Source organism: Protopterus annectens, chromosome 14.part0 (assembly GCF_019279795.1).
Source record: "Protopterus annectens isolate FY-2018-M chromosome 14.part0, PAN1.0, whole genome shotgun sequence".
Classification (NCBI taxonomy): domain Eukaryota; kingdom Metazoa; phylum Chordata; order Ceratodontiformes; family Protopteridae; genus Protopterus; species Protopterus annectens.
The window spans coordinates 525,320,442-525,346,006 of record NC_056748.1 but is presented as its reverse complement, the minus strand read 5'-3'; the positions used below and the strand labels follow the sequence as shown (position 1 = coordinate 525,346,006).

Genomic DNA, 25,565 nt, shown 5'->3' with positions numbered 1-25,565 from the left:
AGTGGATTTTCATTGCTGTCTATAACTTTCAACAGTCTCTCCATATTATACGAATTACCTTGTGAGTGAACCTTGATCTGGTTCAGTAACCCCTCTATTTCATGAGCCATTAGCCAAACAAGGGTGGTAATAAAAAGTAATAGAACAATTAAAAGTAGCAGAATAACTACCACCAGATGTAGGCTTCTAAGTCCAAACAACCAGTATAATCCAAAGGCACACAAAACCAAGAAGGACCCAGACAAGGCTGTGAATTCCAGTTTACAAATGAATTTAATGCAGAGAAAAGTCACACAAAAAAATCACATAAGCACTTTTGTTTGATTATATGGATGTGTTGGATGGAAAGGAGAGTTATACATTTGTCATCATGGATGAATCATCGCTTTTTACAGTGATACCTAACCATATGGGCATAAGTAGTATTGAGAGATTCCTGAAGGCATATTCTGATAAAAATGAAGGTAAATTTAGACTTAAGGATCTTTTGGAAATAGTACTTAGCAGTAATGTGTTTTTGTATGGAAGTAACATTTATTGGCAGAGCAATGGCGTAGCTATGGGCACATCATGTGCCAATGCAGTAATGGTGGTATGGGAATCTGAGTATGTGTTACAAGGTCCCTTCAGTAAGTACACTTTATTTTTAGAAGGTTCGTGGATGACCTTTTTATTGTATGGGGTGGTACTACAGATGAGCTAGTTGAGTTCATGCGGTATGTTAATCAGAGCACATCTTATTTATGGTTTACTTGTACATATTCAGATAATGAGATAAACTTTTTAGATATTACACTGTCAGTTGATGAAAACAATAGGATTTATACTAAGCATCATAGAAAGATTTGTCATGTGTGAATCATTTGCTGTCTTCATGACAGTATGCACCCCCCCTTACATTTTCAAAAATGTGGTGAGAAATCAAGTTTACAGAGCCTCCAGGCTTAATGTCATGGACTCTGATTTCCACAGACGTACTGAAGTTGTTAGGAGTGAATTACTGGAAAGGGGTTATGAAGAAGTGATGGTAAAGAATAACATTGATGAGGTAGCTAAGTTGAGGGACTTGGTGGCCCAGCCATAGTTTTCAAAGAGAGAAGTAACCAAAAAACTGAAAGATGCTGGTGGCAATGGGACTGTCAGAGTACCTTTATATTATTCATCTGATGTAAATATGTACATGGATATTGTTAGGAAGATTTGGGGAATTTTTACATCGGACAAATCTGTTAATACTATTATAGATCCTGAACCTAGGTTTTTATTTAGGAATAACTTGTCACTTAAAAGACAATTATGTTATCCAAAAAGTTGATTTGGTGCTTCAGGGCAAGTGGGTACAGTACCATGTGAACAGTGTAATTTTTGTAAGCTTATAGATACTAGTTCACAGTTTATGCATCTGGATGAACAAAGGCTATGTAAGTTCTACTTATCTGCTACCTGTAACACCAAGCATGTGGTGTATCTTGCTCATTGCTTAGAATGTCAGAAATTCTAAGTTGGTAAAACTGACAGACCTTTAAAAGAACGGATCAGAAAGCAGGTTTACCACATGCAAAAGAGGGAGAGGGTTAGTGCACTCTCTAAGCATCTCTGTAATACTAATGATTAACATGTTTTTGTTTCTTGTTATAGGGAAGAGTATATGAAAATATTAGTGGTGGGGATGTGTGCAATGAAACAGAGACTTTAGAAGCTAAATGGATAGTGAGACTTAAAGCTGATAGTGGACATGGTCTGAATGACTATGTTCCTTTAAAGCCTAGCCTAAAGAAAATACCTCTTTTTTGATCATTTTTAAAGTTTATATTATAATATTTATTTAAAGACTGATATTGCTAATGTGTATCTCTTGTAGGAAAGATTTTAATTTTTTTTATTTTGTTTTAATTTGTGTTAATGCAACCATATAACTTTAAAATAATAGATCATGTGACTCTTAGTAAGATGTGACCAGTATGATATGGTGTATATAGTGAATCAAAAGGTTTTGTTAATAGCATCTAATGAAGTGGGATGCAAGCCTACGAAAGTGCTTATGTGATTTTTTTGTGCGACTTCTCTCTGCATTAAATTCGTTTGTAAACTGGAATTCGCAGCCTTGTCTGGGTCCTTCTTGGCTTTGTGTGCCTTTGGATTGTATTGCTTTTTTGGTTTTGGAAGCCTACATCTGGTGGTAGTTATTCTGCTAGTTTCATTTGTTAAATTATTATTTATGACACAGGCAGTCATACATTTTATATAAATGAAAACAAACCATACTGACTTAATCCCATTTGCAAGCATTTTACAGCACAAACCATACTGACATCATCTTAGTTGCAAATATTGTACATCACTTATCTACTCAGTCATTTTCTAACATTATATAGCTCATTCAAGTCCTGCCTTCTTTTAAACCTCATTCCTCCCCTGTGTGTATTGTTTCCACAATTCCCATTTTTCCTAGGTAATTTGCTCCTACCTTTTTCTAAATATCCCATTTCCAGTTTTATCTCAGTTGCCATATTCACTAGTTCTAATACAGTTGATTTAGACTTTGATTTCCATTTTCTAGTAATTATTTTTTGGCAGCCACCATAATTATACTCAGCAAGGCCTTAATATATCTAGGCAATTCATATTCTGCATCAGAGCTCAGAAAAATCATTTCCCTAGTTACAGCAGTTTGCTCACCCAGCATCCTGACAAAGTAGTCTGCAAGGAATCCTTAAGTCTACCAACTCATTATACTTGCAGAATATATGTTCCCAATTAGCTCTTTCTTCCCCATTCACTGCCATTTGCTATCTTCCCAAGGAAAAAAACTCTGGAGCCTGCTTAGGGTATAAAAATATTTATGTAAACATTTTCAAGCAAAAATTCTGAATCTTGTTTTTTGTTGCATTTTTGGGAGTCATACATATATCCCCCATTGTTTCTTTGTGAACTGCTTATGCAGTCTGTTCTAAATCCTTTCTAACCTCATCTGATTTTTTCTTATAGCTATCCTGCAATATTTTATATGCTGTACCAGTTACTACTTTTTTAACAGAGGCTTCTGTTCTAGTCTCTGCTAAAAACTCTGCCAGTGCTGGTCTTTCATTTAGGACCCCCCCCCAATTTCTTTCTCTTTGCCTATACTCTGATACCAATCCTTGATAGAGAAGGCAATTTCTGTCCTGCAGTCCAAGTAAATTATTGATGTCTTCCCATTCTGTTACCTTTCTCTTTCTAAATATTTGCCCCCAATACCTTGGTTTCTTTGCCAGTTTTCTCCAGTAAATTCCAGCCCCCCCCCCCTGTTGCTTATTGTCTGTATCCCTAATTGTTGTTATCCCTATCAGCAGAATCTCCTTTCTCCATTCCAGTGTTGGTTTAGTTCTTAGAATACTTTCTGCTTCTTTATGAATGTAATATTCTATACAGTTATTTTCTCCTTAAAGGTCTGCATCCAAAATCCCAGTCTCTTCTTTTTTCTTAAGCTTCCCCCTGGTTCATCATCATCCCTTTCTACTTTGAATTGTCATTTTCTGCCTGTGCTTATATATAGGAGCCTTAACTGTGTTGCTCTGAAATAAATACCCTTTCAAAGTAGGTAATCCTAGTCTGCTTTGTTCTACTGGAAGAATCGGCTTATTCCACTTGACTCTTGCCATCTTCCCCCAGATAAAATCCTTCAGCTCTTTATTAATTGCTATCCACAGCTTCTCCTCTACTTGATAAAAATATGCCTGCCTGTATATAATATTAAAGAGACTAAAAACATTTTAACTGTTTGTACCGTATTGACCATGTCCGTATAACAGAGCTTCCATTTTCTCAGTTTTTGTATTGTTTTTTTGTATTATCTTTTGTTTAGTCTCTTCCCACATATCCTTAGCTGCCGTACTGGAATAATTTTTAAATCATACTCCTAAATACTTAATGTTATCAGGTCCCCATAAATATGGATATTGCTGAACCAATTTGTGTGTGGCTACGTAATTTACTGCTACTGCCTTTGGTTTAGCATCATTAATTTTGTATCCTGAAAAGATCTGAAACTGTCTCAGTGTTCCACAACGCTGTAATGTCCCTTTCTGTTTTTTAGGTTTAAAGTAATATCATCTGTAAACAGAGCCAGCTTTTCTTGACTACCATACCAATTATATCCTTGAATTTCTGAGTCCCCATTTTCTTTGCCAGTGGTTGTAAATATACAAATAACAAAGGGGAAGGAGGACAACCCTGCCTGGTTCCTATGTTCATGCAGAAATTATCAGAGAGGACCCCACCCACTTCAATTTTCATCTTCAATCCCTTGTTTATCCTCCTAATCAACCTTAAAATTATATCAGGGGAATGCAAATGCTTCCACTGTCTTTCTCATAAAGTCCCAGCTGACTGTGTCAAACGCTTTTCTCCAAGACCCACCAACAATTCTGCTTTTCTGTCTGGATCATCAGTGTTCTTTTAATGTTGTCAAATGTTTACCTCCCCTCCACAAAACCACATTGACCCATATCTATCACCTTTGATGTCACATTTGCCATTCCTATAGCCATTATGGACATAAACACTTTATAATCATGATTTAGTATTGACATGGGCCTGTTTGATGCTGGATCTGATGAATCTTGACCCTCTGCTACCACTGCTTTCTTCTGGATGTTGGTACTTCCCCTACTTCTAAAATACTGTTAAACGGAACCTCCAAGATCTTTATCAGTTTTTTCCCTTATAGCTTCCAAACTTCCACAGGAATACCATCCATTGCTGGGGACTTTCTTGTAGATTGGTTATATATCACCTTTTTTATCTCATTTCCTCCAATCCTGTTAGTAATTGAGCCTCATCTACCTCTAACCTTGACATATTTAATTCTTCCATAAATATCTGCATTTGTACCTTTTCTTGATTTCCATATTTTTCTGATATATTTCTAATAACTCTACAGGATCCTATGTTACTTTCCTTGTTATAGGCTTCCTAAGCTTGGCAACAGCGCTTTCTACTTTCTGTTGTCTGAGTCATCGTGATAAAAATTTTTGTGCTCAAGAGTTATCAAAAAACAGATGTTTAACAGAAATCTTTCTAAACTCATGCATATTATCAAGGTAATCCCTTATTTTCTGTTTAGCATTCTGCAGTTCCTTTTCTTGTTGTTTGAGATTCCCCCATTCCACAGTACTTTAATAGTTGTCATTACCTCTAAATAATTATTGTTCTTCTTAACCATATCTCCCTTTCTTTTATTTCCACCCTATTTTTAAACTCCACTTTAAATTTTATCCCACTTCCTAGCTATATTTTCAGAAGAAATTTCTATCTTCTCTATTAGCTCCTGAATGATTTCCACTACCCATTCCTTAAATTTTTCTCTTTTCAACAGATAGGTGGGATAGCACCAATGTCTTATTTCATTACCTTGTGTTTTTATTTAATTATTATTGGCGCATGATCCAAAATAGTTTTTGGGTGTGTATCAAGACCTACAGTTAAATGAACATCTTCCTGTGACATGTAAATTCTGTCTAGCCTAGCCCAGTTTTTTGTATCTTGGGAATAATATGTAAATTCACTTTGAAGTCGTATTACTGAATTCGCATCTTCCATGCCAAATATTTTTTTATAAATTTCTGCAAAATTCTGCATTCATTTGTTATACTTTCCCTTCTGGGCTCCCAAGACACATCTTGCCTGCTGCAAATCAAGTTCCAGTCCCCACCTATAGGTAATAACTGATTTTCTTAAGCTCCATTATAGAAGTTTTAGGCAGAATATATATTTATATATATATATATATATATATATATTTTTTTTTTAATTAGAGCTCTTCTTGCAATTAATGTAAGTACTCTTCTTTTCCTTTGTCCCAGTTATTGCACTGAATAACCACCCTGAAAACCTTTCTTTATCAAATTCACATGGTCAGTTCTTTCCAAGTTTGTCTCCTGTAGCATAGCTATTTGCATTTTACAGTTTAAATATAGTTTACTACTCTTTCTTTTTTATAGCGATCTGTGAAACCTTTGACATTTAAAGACATTTCAGAAAGCATCATTGCATTAAAAAGTTATTCTCACCTTTTATGTGTAACAGCTTTTTTTATTAAATGTCTAGTCCCAGATTTTGTTACATACATACACTGACTGGCAGGTTGAACTGTTCTACATTTGTTACTTTTCATATTAATTTGAGCCTGTGCTAAGTGTTAAAAAAAACTTTGTTTTATTGAAAGCCCTCAAACAAAAAAAATCCCAGTACCCCCTAAAAGCCATTAACTTTATACTAACAAACCTATGTCCAACTTCAAATATTGAAGTTTTACCCTCCTAATGGGAACAGATGTCCCAAACTGACAGCGCCACACATAGACTTGAGTTAATCTAAAAGAAAGGTTATCCATGTTAAGACACATGGTGCAGTCTGTGCTTCTTGTAAATGCTGTCTGGTTTCATCTTTTATGGCTCTCCCAGCTGGGAAAACACCCAAATGCTTTCAGAGAACATGATCTCCTAGCCAATTTCTCTTTTTTTTCCAAGCCATTTTCTCTCCATCAGTTTGTCTCCATGGAGACATGAGGACCAGATACAGAGTTGCTACTAAGCACACATTTATTTGATAGAAAGGCTTTATAATAATCAACATTCTTTTTCATTTACTTGCTTTCTCTTAAAAGTTATTTGATCAAGCTAAGAGCCTGAATCTAGTCATTCCACTGTGCAAGAATGAGAAAAAAAACATTCATTTTTCTTTTGTCATGCTCTTTTAACCAGACATTTCTACTACTTTTTTTATATTACATTGCCTACATTCCTTAAAACTGAACAAGGAGAAAGAGAGAAAAAAACAGGAGTACCTGTTTATAGTATTATCCCCATTACACTTAAAGATAACTGAAAAAACTTTACATCATGCAAAAGAAAATCATACATTATAAAACAGTACTATTAAGAACAAAACATTTGTTTAACTAACTGTCTCCCTCCTCTCTCCATCCCAAAGTATTTCTCCAAACATTAATGACAAAGTAGGGCATATGCTTTAGAGTCTCCCACAAGTCCAAAAAAGTGCAATATTTCCAGATTTTTGTGTTCTGTCATATTTTACAAATATAATTATTCCTCAGTAATCCCACATTTGATAGTTTCCAAGTTACTAGTTTTATTCCTGTTCATCTCCAGCTCCCATATCCTGTCTTTGCTTCATTTCCAGCGTACTCTCGATTCTTCTAGTCATCTCTCATGCTCCCTTCCGTCTCTGCAGCATTTTCTGTTGAAACATTGTAAAAGGTTTCACTGGCACAGTCTGTCTGTAGTCTTTATTACCAAAAAAAAAAAAAAAAGCAGCAGCAGAATCTCCTATTTCCCAGCCCACTTTTTGTTGCACGTACTTTTGCATTTGTTCCTTAGCATGTGTTTCATCAAAAAATGATTTTGTCCCTCCAGGGAAGAATATTTTGAAGATAGCTGGGTACAGCAGTTTCAGTCTCGCAGCTGCTTCTGCCTGGTGTACAATGAGTAGTCAGTCTCCACAAACACTCTGCTGTCTTCCACTTTTAGTACTTTGTCCTTCTGCCAGAGTTTTGTCAGAATCGGCTCTTTCTGCTGATAGGATTGCATATTTACTATTAAAGGTCTAAGTTGCTTTCTCAGCCAGTTTGGAGCATGCACTCAATGTGCCATTGCAACTAACAACAACTGCTGTGGAATACCAGTCCAGTTGTTTGTGCTTTCATGTTCCTTCCCGCTTCTGTGGTACAGGTAAAAATCTCAGGTTTTCCCTGCATGCTCTGTTCTCTAGTTCATTTATTTTTTGAATCATCTCTTCTTGAGCAGTCTCATATTCAGCCAACATTTTCTTCATTTTGACATCTGATTTTTGCAATTTTGTCACCTCATTTGAATATCTGTTTAAAGTTTTTTTTTTCATTTTTCCAGCCTTTTGTTGTTCGAGTTGATATACTCCATCAGTGTTTCCTGTATTTTAACCAGGTCAGTGTCCAGTTCTTATACATTGCTCTAGGTTACTGGAAGTCATGTCTGGAGGTTGCACTGCTTTTTTGTCAAACAGCTGCAGAAACTTTTCCAGTCACTGTTTTTTCCTCACCATTTGTGACTGATTTTCTTTCAGGTCCTCTGTATTTTCTTCCTGGCATCCAGGCAGTGCACTTAGTCAGTTACTGAAATTTAAGCAGAAACACACAAGTCTGCTGGCCTTCTCTGCTGAATTTGTGTTTTCACACCAGGAGAATTAGAATTAAGATGTTACTGTATGTGCAGCCATCTTGGAAGTCCTCGCTGTTGCAGAGTCTTTATGCAGGGTGGTGTGTTTGGTTGCCATTATGGAGTCTGTGCATAGTAGTACAATGTGTCTGTAGTTCATGTCACTGGACAGCTGTGTGTCTGTGTGTGTGGTTCCATTGCAAAGTCTTTGCATACTGGTAGAATGTGTTTCTAGTTCCAGACGCTGAGCAGTGACGGGTGGTGTTGCAGAATGCGTATACACTTAAAAGGTGGTGTGTGTGTTTTTGCCATTGGTAAGTCTGTGTGTAGTGCATGGTGACAGCGTGTTCATTGCTGCACATTGTCAGGTGTTATATAATGTCTGTACACTGTAGGGGTTGATGCTTTGTCTTGAAATATGTAGTGAGTTCACTTTTGAGCTTAAAGTCATTTATAACCATCCTAGCTTTATTTGTTGTGGTGGTCTTGTGCCTAAGGGCACGTGTAGAGTTCACTGAGAATGTTTATATTTGCTTGATGGCAGAAAGAAATAGATTATATAACCTGCTCTTTAAGTTTATTTGCCATTCTACATTCCCTCTATTCCTACTTTCCCACCTCTCCTTTTTCAGCCTGTCCTCTGTCATCTTGAATTTCCCTGTTAATTCATTTCACCACCATTTCTTTTTTGTCCTTTCCATGGGTCTATAACACTGTCTTTGGAGTGCTTTTGTTTATGCAAGGAGTAGTTGGTCTTCCTCCTCTGTCCTTTCTGTTCGGCATTACTCCAGTACATCTCTGAGACATTATTTTATGGATATTCATTTTGTTAATTGACTTTTTTTTAAATAATGTTTGGCTGTCTTTTTGTTTAAACCTCTCATCTTGGGAGGTTCCTTTTTTGGTAACCATTTGAAATGTTGGGACCTGCTAGAGCAAGTTCCAAAATGCAGAGACTGAATGGCTGAAAGCAGGTGGCATTTCTCAGAGTATTCCCTTTTCACTGAGGTATGGTGGTTTCTGAAATGGTATGCGTAAGTTTGAGGGGGCAGGGTGCATGAGGTGCGTACCTCCCTGCTGCAAAAAGAAGTTTTGTGGTTCTAAGGAGAGTGATTTTTGCTTTTCTCCTGTGTGTTTGTTCTTTTTTTTTTTTTTTGGCTTGTCAGCACTTGGCATTTCCAGTGCCGACATTTCAGCCTCCTTTTTCATTTATCTAAAGCTACCCTTGTGCTCCTTGGATTTTTTTTTTGGGTGGGGTGGGTGGAGGCTAAATGTGCATATAGAGGAGAGTTTACATTCTACAAGCTAGCATACATTTCCAAATATCTTCACTGTTCTGCTGGTACTCCCAGTCACTGTGTTATTCCTGACATTGGTCTCCACAACTGTGTCCTGTACTCGTCAGCTATGCAGCAGTCTGGTTCCTCCGTGTCAGTCCTACATCTAGTCCTATCATTTTCTTTGCAGCCAGTCAACCACATGTGCATACCTGAATTGTTCATTAATTTATTTTTTTTGTTTTATTTTATTTTGAGTTTATATTGTTTCTTTATTTTATTTATTTGATTTTTACTTATTCGTTTTGTGGTTTCCCTTCCTGAATCCAAATGAGCCAGTCTTTCCTCCATCTGGGTGAGAGCTCTATGGCTTTTTAGCACAAAAATCTGGTATTGGGGAGTAGGCTAGTCTACAGATATTGAAGGCAAGTCCTATCTCCACCCTTTGGCAGCTTGTGCATTCCATTGTAGCTGCACTTCAATATATGCAAGCTACTGCATGTTTAACCTCCTAGCTAACATCAAACTGCTGTGCAGCATGTGTGTGGTAGGTGGCGTCTTGCAGGTGGTGTCAGTGCACTCCTGCAGGTGGTGTCGGCACTCTGAGCTGTGCTGCCTTCCTCCCTCCAAGATTGATGAGCTGGTATAGGCTACTGACTCCCATCTTCCCTGCCCAGTTACATCTCTATCATCAGTGCCATTAGTTGAACATGGATTTCCTTGGGTGCAGTCAGGGCTTTTGCCCTTTACATTACAGGGACATGTAGTTGAATTAGTCTTGGTTAAGTCTGGATAGTTCATATCTCCAGGTACTTTTGTCACATTCGTCTGCAGCCTTATCATAAAACTGAATTAAGATTATCTGATAGCTTCTGGCCATGAACAGAGTTTGTTACTGTGCTGCAGATTGTTGCTGGCTAAGAAGGTAACCAGCCTTTCTCACTATTACTATGCCCATGACTTTCCTCTCCTCTGCTGTTAGGATTGCAGTCCTGTAGATCGCTGGATCCCCCCGTGCTGTATCTAAAAAGATAGCACTTCCTTTTTTGCAAGTCTGCAGCCATTGTGCATTGCTCATAATCTATTGCAGATCCTTTGTGAAGGGATTTGCTAAAACACTTTCCAGATTCCTAATGACTCTGGGAGGGATCCTGTCTGGTATTTGTACACTATCTTCACAAAAGGCAGCTGCTTCCTTCTCCCTCTCCATCCTGCTGCCCGTGGACTGTTCCCCCTCCCAGCATGGCATCATGAAAATAATGCCACTGCTTTTTGGCTCCGTATTGAAATGTTGGCATTTGAAATGCTGTGTGCCAACAATGTGGCCATTCAGTCTCTGTATTTCAGGATTCGCTATAGCGAGGCCTGATATTTGAAATAGGTACCTTGTTTTTTTCCCTTATCTTCCATAATTTTCCTCCTGATTTTTTCAGTGTAGCCAGGCCTTGTTCCTTCCCTTCTTCCTTTCTGTTGTGGGCCTAGACAGATTTTTGTTTCTATTGTTGACTCTCTTTGCCAGGTCTTTCACCTTGTGTCTTTGTTGCGATCCCTGCCATCGTCATGAAGATCTGTTTGCCTTTCTTGTGTCTGTCTTCACATCAGCTGTTCCACTTCTTCAGTGCCTTGTGTATTCCCTCATGAATATTCCCTGCATTCTTTGTAACCCCATTCTTCTCTCTTTTTGTATGTAAGTGTGTGTGTCTCAAACCCTTGCCTTACGTCCGAGTAGTACACCCTTAACCCATATTTGTGATATTGCTTTATCATATGCTGAAGTGCTCAAAAATTTTAAAGATGGATTTTTAACTGTTTAGTAAATACTCAAGGCAAATTAAAATTTCCTTTGTGTGTTGGACCTAGGTAAAGAGCTACAACAGACTCACTCCTATCACTGTGTTGGATCATGCTTTGGAGTCTCTGGACAAACTTCAGCCTGGTGACTGTATTGTTTGTTTCAACAAGAACGATATCTATTCTATCAGTCGGCAGATTGAAGTCCGTGGATTAGAGTGTGCTGTGATCTATGGAAGTCTTCCTCCTGGTAAGTAACAAATGTGCATGCATAACTGTTGTCATTGAAAAGGTCATACTTCCAGATCATCAAACATTTTTAATGGTATGTTTGGAGATTTTTCGTACCCTAAAGTTTAGGTTTACATACATTATGTATGTATGTGGTTATTTGAGTGGTAGAGCACTCTCTAGCCACTTTTATTTTTTATTTACTTAATGTTGAATGGATTGATTTAATGTAATTTGTTTACTGGGTTGGTGGAGTGGTTCTCAGACCCTTTTCAGTCATGTCCTGAACCAGTTCATTACATTGGTTTCACTTGACATTTTCAGCTTCTACAAAATACTGAACACTTCACTGTTAACAATTTATTTTTGTCATCCATTCCAGCAGGTGTGACATAATCTATAGCTGTGCGAACTATATTTAAGCAGTAATTTATGACGTGGTGTGGTATATTGAAGATTTACCCACGGTTGGTGTGGTTTAATCACGAGGGCAAATTTTCAATGTACCACAACCACAGAGTCGGTTATTGCTATTATACAATGACATTATTTAAGAAAAATACTTACTTTTCTTAAATAATGTCTTTGTATCACGGCAAATTACTGTTCTTCCGCTGGTTGTGCTACACTGCTTCCTTGTTTTGATCTGAGCATGCGTGTGGGAATTGCATCCCATGCATACCCAGTACATCAATGCTTTGAAACGGAAGCAACGGAGAAAAGGAAGTCTCTGTTGCTCAATTTTTTTCTTTTTTCTTTGTTAATAAAAAAATGTTTTTAGCACTTTATACCAATGGAAAAAAGTCTGGGCGACCGGACCTTTTTCCGTTGGTATATTGTGGGATTTACAACGGGTACGCTGGCCAATTAGCATGCACGTTTTTGGACTATTAATGGGGGATCATTGTATAATTACACTTTTACATTTCACATCATTTTAGTGAGTGTGGTAACACAGCTGCTTGTTTTGGAAAAGGAACATCAGTCTACTGCTATGTTAATTTCAGGACAACGGAGTTCATACAAGGCATTTTATGAGGGAAGTCGATGAGAGATACTAGTTTTAAGGTACATCACATTTATCTGGTCTGATTAAAACTTACCTATTAGCCTTTGTAATAGGTAATTTGGTAATAAAGATGCTCACTTTTGCAAAAAGACAGCAAAAGTGTTCCTTTTAGTTGTAGTAAGTTATTTATTTATTTATTTTACATTTGTTTACCGGGATAGTTATAAAAGCAGATTCGTAGTTGTACAAATATTCTAATAGTTGAGAAAAACTGGATATGGCAACTGTATTTTTAAACAAGGGTCATAACAGATTTTATAATAGTTAAGGAGTTTTAAAAACATGTATGTAGTTAATGCAATTTTGTCTTAATATAGTGGGATAATTGTAAATACAGTTACATTGTTTTAGCTTAGTTAGAAGTAAGATATGACTGTCAGATGCCACAAATGTGAATTTATTCTTCTGAGCCTGGTACAAATAGTAAGGATAAGGGTAATGCAAGTTAAAGCAGAGAAATGTTAATGGCAGCTGCAGGAGATTGTGACTAGGTTTGAAAATGTATCTGCTTGACAAGTAGATGTCAGGAGATTTATTTCAAGAGTTGAATCTAGGCATCCACTTTAAAAAAAAAAAAAAAAAAAAATTAGTGCGTTATAATTGGAGAAACCAAATCATAATTCTTATTAGCCCAAGTAACCAAGTAACGTTAGCTGTTCCCAAGAGCTACAAGTTTGCAGAAAAGAAAGTGTAGGCTTGGAAAGAATTTTACAGCTCTTAATGCTATAACACTTAGCAGAGCCAAAAGGAGTGCATACTTCTGATTGACTGGTGGCTTTAAAAGCATTTAAACACTTTACTCCATCACGCTTTTGTTTTAGTATGGCACTTGAAAGTGGATTACAGCTTTAAAACTGTGAAAGGTTTCAGATGGAACATTCCTAAGTGGCTGTGCTTTATGTAATAACCCAAGATTAGAGCATAACAGCTACAGAAGGTGCATAACATGGATGCTTATGATTAGGTCCCAACTCAGTCATAACCAACTTTGCTGTGTGAGAAGAAAACCAAGACTCCACAGCTAGCAGCAGAGATTTTAATGCAGAACTGGCCTGTACGACAAAACACAGTGCAAACTTCAGTATCAAAAGTTAAGCACTTTCACCTAACCACTGTCAGACTTCTTCAGAACAAATAGTAATACAGGAGTAATGATTTAAATACAACCAGCAACATGTGTATAACCAGTAAAAACTAAGCATCAATAAACCATTCCCCTCCCGCTTTTAAAAACATATTCACTTAATACTGTCCTTAAAACTTTCTTCAGTTCATTAAACATGTATTTATATAAGATATAAAAACCTGTAGAAATTCATACCAACTACACAGTTAAAGTTGCATAAAATGTTACATAAAATATTGATATGCATTTTATCTGTTTGTATTTTATATTTTATTTTATAAAAATTCTGTAACTTTGCTGACCTCAACCCGAGGACACTACTAATGCTAATGTAGTCATTTAAGCTTGGGGATTTTCTGAATCCAGCTTGATTTGCCAGAACAACTCCCTGTATTCTAGTCTGGCTTCCCAGTTCCCTCCACGGGCATCATTGACTACCTGTTCTGTAACCATGAATTTGAACCTAAAATTTAAGCATTCCTTAGAATGCTTGAAAAGTGCACTGGTTTAATTTCCTTTTAAGATGTCATGCATATGCTCATATACCCTCCTCCTGAGGTTTCTTTCCGTCTTTCCAACATAAAAACTACTAAATGTTTCACATATCACTAGGTAAACCACCCCATAGGTATTACAATTAAAATGCCCCAAGCACTTAAGTAAATAATTCCTAGATGCTATGTACACCTCATCTTTATCTATAATGTACCTGCATTGATTGCAAGTTCCACATTTAAATGTGCCTAATTTTTTTATTTCTTGCTCTATCATCTCCAGGATCCACCCTTTCAAACATTTCTTTCAAATGTATATCCCTTCTTCTAATAAATTTCAGTGTATCAGGTCTAAAACTTTTTGTTTCTTCATTAACCATCAAAATCCCCCAGTGCTTCTTGATTTTTTCTCTTTCCATTGAGGTGGTTGAATGTGTGTTTAAAACCAGTGCCATATTCTACCCGTGTTGCACACTGTTTTACCTCTATGGAACTACCTTTCCCTAACAGGGGATTGTACTTATCTCAGTCTCTAGTCATATCTTCAATTGAATTGTCCACAAAACTTAACTGGATATTTTCTTTGTTTCTTGATAAATTCCACTTCCTTGGAAAACGCAGTAAAATCACTACACATTCTTGAGGCCCTGATTAACTGCCCCCTCACAATTCCCTTCTTTTGAAAATGTGGGTGGCCACTGTCATAATGTAAGTAGGAATTTGAAAATGTGTTTCCTAAATATTCTAGATTGAAAACAGTTGTTGACAAAATCCTTATACAAAGTTATATCCAAATAATCAATTTGCTCTAAAGATGAGGTGTATGTAAATCTTAAAAAATCTGTTGTACTGTTGATGTAGGACAAAAATGATGTCAATTCATCTAATGCTCCCTGCCAAAACAAGCATATGTCATCCAAAAAACGTGTATAAAAAACAATATTTCTGTACCACTCAGTTTCCATAATAAATTTCCTTTCCCAGTAATATCATACCAGGTTGGCATACAAGGGACCACACGCCGCTCCCATTGCTATGCCTTGTTCTTGTTTATAATATTCCCCATTGAAATAAGCGTAATTGTTTTTAAGTATTATTTCCATGAATTTTAGTATCAAATTCACGACATCTGCCTTCAGATATTTAGCCTCTAACAGCACATCTTGAAACCATTCCAACCCTGTACTGTGTGGAATGCTGGGAAACAATTCCACCACATCTATTGTAACCAAAGACACTGCTTTACTAAACTTATCACCAGAAATATTCTTTAAAAAATTCCCAAGAGTCGTTTGTAATGTGTTTCAAAGATCCCAACAGTTCTTTTAAATAATGGTCCACAAATATAGCCAAAGGTTCAGTAATAGACCCCGCACCCGCCACTATTGGCCTAAATGTGGGATTTTCAATATTTTTGTGTCATGGGAATTCCAAATACTATTGGGATACGTGTTTTTTTCTACATGCAAAAAATTGTAAAGATTTTTATCCAGTTGCTCCTTGCAATAAATAATCGTTTAAATAATATTCAATCTTGGCATATGCAATGTTAATTTCATTCTTAGAAGCTATGCTTTATTTATCTTCATTATTTAAAATCTCAAACATTTTTGTTTCATAATCAATTGAATACATTACGACCACCCCACCCCCTTTGGCAGGTTTCATCACCCTACATTTATTGCTGTGTAGCGTTCAAATTAATTCTCCTTCATTGTCTGTGAAATGATTCATAATACTCTTTTTCATATTTAGACTTCTGATATCTTTCTCTACTAACTCTTCAAATATCCTTAAAAGTTGGGGTGGGGGGGTTGAACGCGCTTGCTGTACTTAACACTTATCACCTTTCTTCCCTTTAAAAAATAAATTCAAATTCAATTTTCTCAGAAAAAGTTTAACATCCACTAAAGTTCTAACCAAACTTAAAGGCCAAATGGGGACAAATTGGAACCCTTTAGTGAATAAAGTGAAAAATTCTTTCTCAATCTTTAACTCAGTGTAGTTAAAAATGTTGAAATTACATTGGGTAACCTTTTTCCCCCATCAGTTGCAATAATATTTTCACAGTTCATTGTTGTATATATTGTCCCTGTGTCTGGCTTTTGTTTCTTGTGTAATTCCTGCTGCTGCCCCAACCCCTTCCCCTGTGGTTGATTGTACTGGTTGTAATTGTTGAAATAACCCCGCTTCTGTGCAATTCTTTTGCTTTTTCGGGGGGGGGGGGATTCTAAAGGGTGGGGTATGCACATTGTCTGAGTTTAAATTATCTTGACTAAAATCATTATCATTCCTATTTTCTCTTTCCCCCACTACCTGACTGTTTGTTTTCTTCCGGGGTGGGTATGCTGTACCCTCCCTGTAGTCCATTAAGTCCCTTAGTACTTTTTTATCTGCCTAGTAATTAAATTATCAAAATAAACATTAATGTCTTTAAATACAACATCGTATTTTACTTTTTCAATGTTAAAAAGACAGTAGTTAGTTTGTTATGCAATGCTTTCACTTCTTTAATAACAGTCTTCTTCTGATGTTCATAGTTCTTCATCAGTTTCAAAAGTTCAATCCCGAACCTGTTAAATAATTCAAGCAGTTCCTTATGAAATACGCTGTTCATTTCCACATTGTTTGGGTGTTTGTATAGCTGTAGTCCTTGTGGTACCCTACCCACAGCTACACATTAATCCAAATAATCAATTTCTAACTGCAAGGTTTTCAGAGTCAAAAGTTTTTCTTTAAATACCTTCAGCAAGTCCCTGAATGACTTGTGTATTTGCGGTCTTTCTTCTGAGAAACTAAACCTCTTTCCAGTCCAATTCTCAAAGGTGAAGTTGTCAATGTCAGTTATGTGCAAATCTTGTCGAGTTTGCATCTCGTTGTTGGATAAAGAAGTGTTCGCCGAAGCCAAAGGGGATTACAGCTTTAAAACTGTGAAGGGTTTCAGATGGAACATACCTAGATGGCTGTGCTTTATGTAGTAGCCCAAGATTAGAGCATAACAGCTTCAAAAAGTGCAAAAAGTGGGTGGTTATGGTTAGGTATCAACTCATTCATAACCAGCTTTGTTGTGTGTTTGAGACACGGGTGTCTAAGCACTCACCTTCAAAAACTTGAGAGGTGAATTTTGACATCCGTTTTTGAGAGTACAAGTTGATTATGACCAAAATAACCCAGTCATAATTCTCTGTGGCACTTGGAACATTTACTGCTCCCAATGTGCGGTTAGATACAGAAAGAAAACAGTGGGAGATCAAACGTGTTTTACAACTTTGAAAAGCTGTAAAGCACTAAGGTGTGCCTCGGAGAAAGTGGCCAGAAGTAAAGTGTGCCTTTGGTCTTGTAAAAATCAATAATGCAGCCACAAAAAAGTGTGGTAGCAGCCCTGGAGTCTAGGACAAAGGGAAAAAAAGGAAGTGATTGCAGTGATACTAGCCATCAAGACTTTTAGACTTGTTTGGTAACAGTAGGGATCTTTCATGTACCCACAAGTAGTGCCATAATGACTTGGTACATCAGCAAACAATTGTACTTGCTCTGCCAGCTGAGTTGGTATGCCATAGCCCAGGATTTGGTAATGACTCTCATGCCATCCTGTATCCCTCTCCAGGAAAACTCCCTTGCATACCAGCTCAGCAGGATAGATGCTGACCCTCAAGAATGAATGCTGGACAGGGATGTCTTGATAGATCTGGTCACCAGGTGGAGTGCTCCAGAAATAGACTTCGTTTCTTGAGAAAATGGGTAACTCTGAAAGTTTTGCTCTAGGGTGCAAACTCAGGAAGCCTGGGCAGCAGATGTTAACTCCAGCACCTGGACAGATCTTTCTGTATGCCTTTCCTGCAGTCACTGTTCTACCAATTGTAATTTCAGAAGATAAAGGACAGGTCAAAAATGTTTCTCGTAGCTCACTGTTGTCCTAGGCAGAATTGGTTCTGTCTTTTACTTAGTATCACAGAGACTTTGCGGCTGCCTCAGCAGTTGGGCATCTTAACTCAAAACTAGGATAACTTTGACACCCAGTCGTGTGGGACTATAAAGGTGACAACTTGGATGATTTAGCTGTCATTCTTTTTAGGCACATGTTTTCTGAGAATGTGCTTATGATCTGAAGGGAGGTTAGCAAACCAGGTACAAGAAAATCTTCCCTAGGTAAATGGAAGTGATTCCTTCTCTGGTATCAAAGAAGGGGTTAGGACCTAGCAAAGCAGTTAGAATCCACAATCCAGAAATACCTTCCAGACTTTTACAAATTAAGAGTTGCTATGCTGCTGTGAACGGTACATGTCTCAGCTGATGTAGCAGTCTGCTTTGGGTTACCTTCTCTGTTCCTTGCTGCCAGTAAAGCAGTTCCTAAAAGATGTCTTTCATCTGTGGCTTCCCAATAAGGAATTTAGCTATGTATTTGGGAAGCTAATATTGCCCCTTCCATATACACATGCGCTCTGAACTCCTTGCAGAGTAGTAACAGAATTTTTGATTCACCTCAGTGTACCCTCACCACCACCACCACCACAACCACTATGCTCTGGTACAGAGGGGAGAGGATTCCACACTTCCTGGATATATGTAATTGAGATTTCACATGGATAGAACAAAAGTAGTAGCAGAACAAAAACAGTTACTTGTATCCTTTGCTAAGTGTAGGGAGGGAAGGTCCATCTCTTGACTCATTGTGTCTGTTTTTCCTGTCTTACCTACATGGAATGGTCTTGCTAAGATCCCATTCTAGTAGAGCCACTACTGCCTTCGTGTGTGTGTGTGCATGTGTGCATGCGTGTGCGCATGTGTATATGTATGTGGAGGGGAGGGCTATCAGTAACTCAGTGTATCGTAAATCTAGCTACCTGGTCCACTGCTTCTGTGTAAGAGTTATAGCTTAGACATTGCCTGTAGTGCCAGGGCAGGATTTACCATGGCAATCCTGTAAGGGTTACTATGGCTAACGTTCATTGGTCTTGTATGTTTTGGGAAGGTCCCCAAAGGTAACGACTGCTTCTGCAGTGGACTAATGAAGATAGTACAGTAGTTTTAGGAACTTACCTTAATTCTAGCCCTTGGAGTAAGTTCAGTGTTGCAGTACTGCCTTCCTCCTGTTCTGTAGGTGTCCAGCAGGTTGGGGTGGACTCAGTCACACTTCCTTCCTCACTACAGCCACCAGAAGGCATCTTCCCTTTTCAGGTTGACATACAACTTAGAGAGGCAGCTTTGGGGTGTTTCATCAAGTTGGCATTGATATGGAGTAGTCTTTGTTCTCTTGTCCACCTAGGCAATTACTGGTGTGAATCAGCTGCAGGTTCATGGAGGCAATCAGGCTAAGCAAGAACCAGAGACGAATATGTAAGCATACTTCCCTCTTGTACCTCAGATGGAGACTGTTCACCCAGCGTGGGGGGTAGGAGGTTGCAAAGCTCTGGAAGTCAGGAAGGACATTGGACCTTCTCTGGCAGAAGTTCCAAATGCAGACAATACTGCAACAGTGAACATACTCATACATCTATAATTATTTTAAGTGAGTAACACAACTGTGCTATTCCTCCTCAATATTTTATACCCCAGTGCAGTAAGATGACTTTTAAATGTTCCCGCAGTGTTCTATACCATTTGTTGATTGAACTCTTGACATTCCTTCTCTGCGGCATTGATCAAGGAGCCTCAATCCTAACTGACACCGTTGGGGAACGTTAACTGAGAAAAAAAAAATAGACGCACACACACACACACACACACACACACACACACACACACACACACTTTTCAGGTGCAGCTCTCTGCATCAAGTACAGATGTTCATCGTGTTTCACTGTTGCAGTCATTACACTTGGGTTATCCTGCTGGCAGGCAACCCGCAGTCGGCCCGAATTCCAAAGTCCTGGTCCGGCGTCGGTTGCTGTCGCCTCCTCCCTGACGTCAGTGCGCCAGGGGTATAAAAGATGCAGCCGACACCATTTTCTTCAGTCTTTCTTGCCGCGCAGTGCCCGAAGCAAAAGCAGTTCGCAAGTGCCGGTCGGCCGAATCCTGAGATTTTTGAAATCGAATTTCAGATCCGAAGTCTTCAATAAAGGTAAGTACCCCGTTGGGGAAACTTTTTTCTTGCTCCAGACCGATGTCAGAAAAAGTTAACAATTGTATTTCTTGTGGGAAACAAATACCTCATAAGGATTTCCACTCTTACGGTATTCCTTGCCTAGGCCCTGACCACGACGTTGCTAGTTGTCGGTTTTGTGCTAGATTTAACCAACGCACTATTAAGCGTCGGTACAACTTTGCATTTCATTATTTTGGCAGAAGGTTTAACTACGTAATGCCGTCGGAACAACCGACGACCGGAATTCATAAAAAACGCAAGGGTAAAGACAGGGACAAGCATCCGAGGTCCAAAACCGACGACAAAGCCTCTTCTAGGCCAGTCGCCAGTTCGCTGGTGCTCAGTGAGGCGCTTTCGCAGCCCCTGACTCCCGCTACCTCAGAGCCACAGGCCGCCTCCGACTCCCACGTGAAGACAGCTAGGCCTCTGGATACTCAAGGTATTGGTCCTTTGGAAATTAATCCCTCAGATGGGTCCGGAGCCGTTGAGCAGGCATCTGCTTCTGAGAGTGTCTTCAGACTTACACAACTTTATATAAAGCCTACTTCAGCATCCAAGACAAAGTCTAAAACAGTTTTAAAGACAAGGAAACCAATAAAGCATTCTCCAGGACAAGCTTCTATGTCTAAGAAACAGATGCTCAAAATGGCCGAAGACCTAATTACTTTGTTCAGGGGCTCCCATCCCCCTCCTGATAAGAGGCCTAGGCAAGACACTGAATATGATTCCTCTGATCAGGTTTCCATTTCCTCTGACTCCTCTTCTGATAAGGGATATTCTGTTCCTCCCTATGAGGATTCTGATGCTGAAGATTCTATTCCTTCATCTTCTCCTCTGGAGGACTATTCTTTTGGGGAAACCCTGCATACCATGAGGGAGCATTTCCATTGGGAGAGCCAGGATTATTCCGATTCTAAGAAAAGACTTAGAGACTTTCTTTTACTTCCTCAGCACAGACCTCTTGCAATTCCCCCTGTTCTAGACATAGTAGATGATGTTTTCTCATAGTCCGACCTGTCTCCAGACTCTTTACCTCCTGCCCTTGTCAAGCCAGACAGATACTACAGGGTCCCAGACACCCATAAATTTCTTTACAAAACCCTGCTGCTGACCCAATAACTATCTCACAGGGTCCCAAAGGGGTCAAGGCTGCTTCTGCCAAAAACCCTGTCCCCTCAGACAGAGATTCTAGGGCTTTGGACAGATGGGGGAAAAAAGTTTACACTTCTGCTACCTTGGCTGTAAGGGCTTTAAATTGTCAGTTTCATATCCTCAAATATCAACAATATTTAATGTCTTTGTTAAAACAAAAAATGTTGACAAATTCTGAATGTACTGAGAACAAAGATTTGCAGGATTTATTGCATGCAGCTGAACAAGTGGGAAAACATACTTTGCAATGTGGCTATGATTCACTGGAGGCCTCGTGCAGGGCTGCTGTTACAGGTTCTGTTATTAGAAGGCATGCTTGGTTAAAGGAACAGAATCTGCCTGATCATGTTAAAGCAAAATTATTGGATGCTCCATTACAGCATGATACTTTGTTTGGTGTTAAGGCAGAGGAGGTGTTAAAGAAAATGGAGGATAAGGCAAAATCTATGCAGACAGTAAAGGATTTCTTACAGGTACAGCCACCCAGATTTAGCAGGAACTGGCCCTCTAAGAATTGGTCCTTTCCTGTGTCAGACAGACCACAAAGAGGCAGATTCAGATGCCCTAGAGGCAGGCAACAGCCCCAGGGCTCATACAGGCCCAAACAATGGGGTGCTTCTATCTCCGAAAGCAGAGAAGACAAATCACAGCCTTATAGAAAAACAGACCCATTGACTTCCCTCTGCCAATGCCAAGCACTTATTTTTTGGCAGCACCCTTAGGGGGAAAGCTAACACTTTTTTCACAAAACTGGCACAAGATCACCCAGGACAAATGGGTCTTAAATAAAGTCTCTCAGGGCTACAGGTTCCACTTTCACACCCTTCCAAAGGCAAAAGGTATGCCAGATCTGCCACGCAATCAATGGCAAGAGGCACAAAAACAAGTTTCATCTCTCACGGACATGGGGGCTATTCAGCCAGTGCCACAACAAGAGCAGGGACAAGGATTTTACTCAAGACTTTTCTTAGTAGCAAGAAAGGACAAAACCTGGAGACCAATTCTGAACCTGTCAATACTAAATACTTTTCTGGACGTCCCAAAATTCAAAATGTTGACTCTACAGCACCTTCTGCCCATGCTGGACAAGAAGGCTTGGCTTGTAACTTTGGACCTCAAAGAGGCATACCTGCATGTCCCAATCAGACAAACTTGCAGAAGATACCTCAGATTCATAGCTGGCTCAATGCACTACCAATTCTTTGCACTGCCCTTTGGCTTATCTATTGTGCCCAGGGTCTTCACAAAATGCCTGGCACCAGTAATTGCATTTTGCAGACAGAGGAATTCAAATATACCCCTACTTGGATGACTGCCTTATTCAAGCAAAGGACAAAGATATTCTACTACAGCATCTGGCGTTTGTAAAAAGATTACTTATTTGCCTATGGTACACAGTAAACTAAAAGAAATCAAAACTAGTGCCCTCTCAAGAGATAATATTCCTGGATGCAAGCTTAAATACAACTGCCCAGATGGCTTATCTCACGCCAGACAAACAAAGGCATCTGACTTCTTACTTCAAAGACATGGCAACAAAGACCCAGTTATCTGCAAGGAAAATTCTGTAGGCTCTGGGCTACATGGCATCCTGCATTCTACTAATTCCATATGCAAGACTGCATATGAGGAAACTACAGTGGTATCTAAAAAGTGTTTGGACTCAACATTGCCACAGCCCGCAAACAGTAATTACTCCCATTCCCTGCCTGCAACAGGAATTTCAATGGTGGGCACAAGCCTGTCACCATAACAAGGGACAGCCATTCACCTTGTCCACTGCTAGGCAGACACTAACAACAAATGCATCAGATTATGCCTGGGAGGCGCACATGGCAGGAAAATGTATTCAGGGCACATGGCCCACAAACCAAATGCATCTTCATATCAATCAAAAAGAGATGCTAGCTGTACAAAATGCCCTGACAGCCTTCATGGACCTACTTCATCCAGGACAACTACTGATACAGACAGACAGTACTACAGTCATGTGGTACATAAACAAGCAAGGGGGCACACATTCCTACCCCCTCTGCAGGCAAGCCATGACTTTGTGGAACACAGTATTGACTTATCAAGTACATCTGTAAGCACAATTCCTGCCAGGAAAGACAAATACTTTGGCAGACGAACTAAGCAGAAACCTCATGGATCCTCACGAGTGGAAACTGGATCCACAAATCTTCAACATGATAACAGGGAAATGGGGATGCCCAGACATAGATCTATTCGCCTCCCCTCACAACTGCCAGCTACAGAGATTCTGCACTCTGACATCACAAGCAAGCATGGAAAGTGGATGCCCTTTCATTCAGCTGGAAAGCCCTTACAGTATATGCCTTCCCTCCTCTGCCTCTCCTCTCCAAGGTACTCCTAAAGGTCAGACAAGAGAAGCCAAAAATGATACTGATTGCCCCAGACTGGTCACGCCAGCACTGGTACCCAATCCTAAAGAGCTTGTCTCAAGCCCCAGCCTGGACATTGCCTCTAATACCTCATTTGCTGACCCAACAGAACAATCATATCCTTCACAGCCAACTCAAAACCCTAAATCTGGCTGCATGGCGGATAATGTAATCGTTCAGAACACACCTCTCTCTAAAGCAGTTATGGATGTTATTTTGGAGGCCAGGAGGCCCAGCACCAGAAAATCTTATGCAGAAAAATGGAAGAGATTCTGTGCTTGGAACCAAGCGCAGGGGATTGACTCGCTTGAACCAAATATTCCTCAGATTTTGCAATACCTAACTGAGATGCTGGACAAAGGCCTATCCTTCTCATCAATTAAGATCCATGCCTCTGCCATTTCAGCTCATTACAATACGGACCCACCTATTTTTTCTCATCCACTGCTAAGACAGTTTCTCAGAGGGGCCAAAAACATAAAACCTCCTAGGAGCGCTCCAATGCCTACATGGGACCTCAATTTTGTCTTGGAAAATCTCCACACGGCCTCCTTTTGAGCCAGCCAATACAGCAGAGATAAAATACTTGTCATGGAAAACCGCTCTTCTCCTAGCAATAACTTCAGCAAGAAGAGTCTCAGAGTTACAGGCACTAATGGCTGTGGAACCTTTTATTATTTTTCATCAGGACAGGGTTTCTCGAAGGACAAACCCCACATTTATGCCTAAGGTAATGTCCAGCATGGCTCTTAACCCAAACCATACATGTGCCTACCTTTTATCCAAACCCACAGAATAAGGGGGAAAGACTTGTGCATACTTTGGACATACACAGGCAGCTATGCTTTTACTTGGACAAGACTAAAGCCTTCAGAATGACTGAACAACTCTTAGTGGCATATGCTGCAGGTTCCCAAGGAAAAGCCATTTCAAAGCAGACTATTTCAAAATGGATAGGCCACTGCATTTGTTTCTGCTATTCACAACATGGCAAATCAGTGCCCAAGGGCATTAGGCCACATTCTACCAGAGCAGCAGCCACTTCAGCAGCCTTCCTCAGAGGAGTACCAACCAAGGATATTTTGGAGGCTGCAACATGGACTTCAGTGCACACTTTTACAAAGCACTACCATTTACCTCTCTACTCTAAATCCAGAGCAGGCTTTGCCACTGCAGTTCTGCAGGGCCTCATAGCCACTCCAAACTCTATTTAGGCCCAGCCGCCCAACCTCAGCTTTGGGATTCAACCCAAGTGTAATGACTGCAACAGTGAAACACGATGAACATAGTACAGTTGTGTACCTACCATAAATGTAGATGTTCGAGTGTATTCACTGTTGCAGTCCAGGTTACCCTCCCACCATCCCCCTTTTTCTTTGCTGGGACTTATCTGTACCTATCTATTCTATACAACCTATGTGGTGTATTTGCTTGTAGATGAAGGTTATGTGCATACTTTTTTATGATCATAATTTTTACAGCCTACCCTTTTGGGGGCACCTGACATCTGGGGCAAGAAAAACTGAAGAAAATGGTGTCGGCTGCATCTTTTATACCCCTGGCGCACTGACGTCAGGGAAGAGGCGACCGCAACCGATGCTGGACCAGGACTTTGGAATTCAGGCTGACTGCGGGTTGCCTGCCAGCAGGATAACCCAAGTGTAATGACTGCAACAGTGAATACACTCGAACATCTACATTTATGTTAGGTACACAACTGTACTTTTCCCTTAAAAGCACAGA

At 39.4% G+C, this 25,565-nt stretch overlaps 1 protein-coding gene across 1 annotated transcript in view; it reads left to right on the top strand.

The window, feature by feature from the left end:
- Positions 1-25,565, top strand: part of SUPV3L1 (Suv3 like RNA helicase) — a 1,221,766-nt gene that overhangs the window by 663,592 nt on the left and 532,609 nt on the right. Inside the window, 1 exon segment of the mRNA XM_044056280.1 lies at positions 11,330-11,510. Coding sequence (XP_043912215.1) covers positions 11,330-11,510 — 181 coding nt within the window.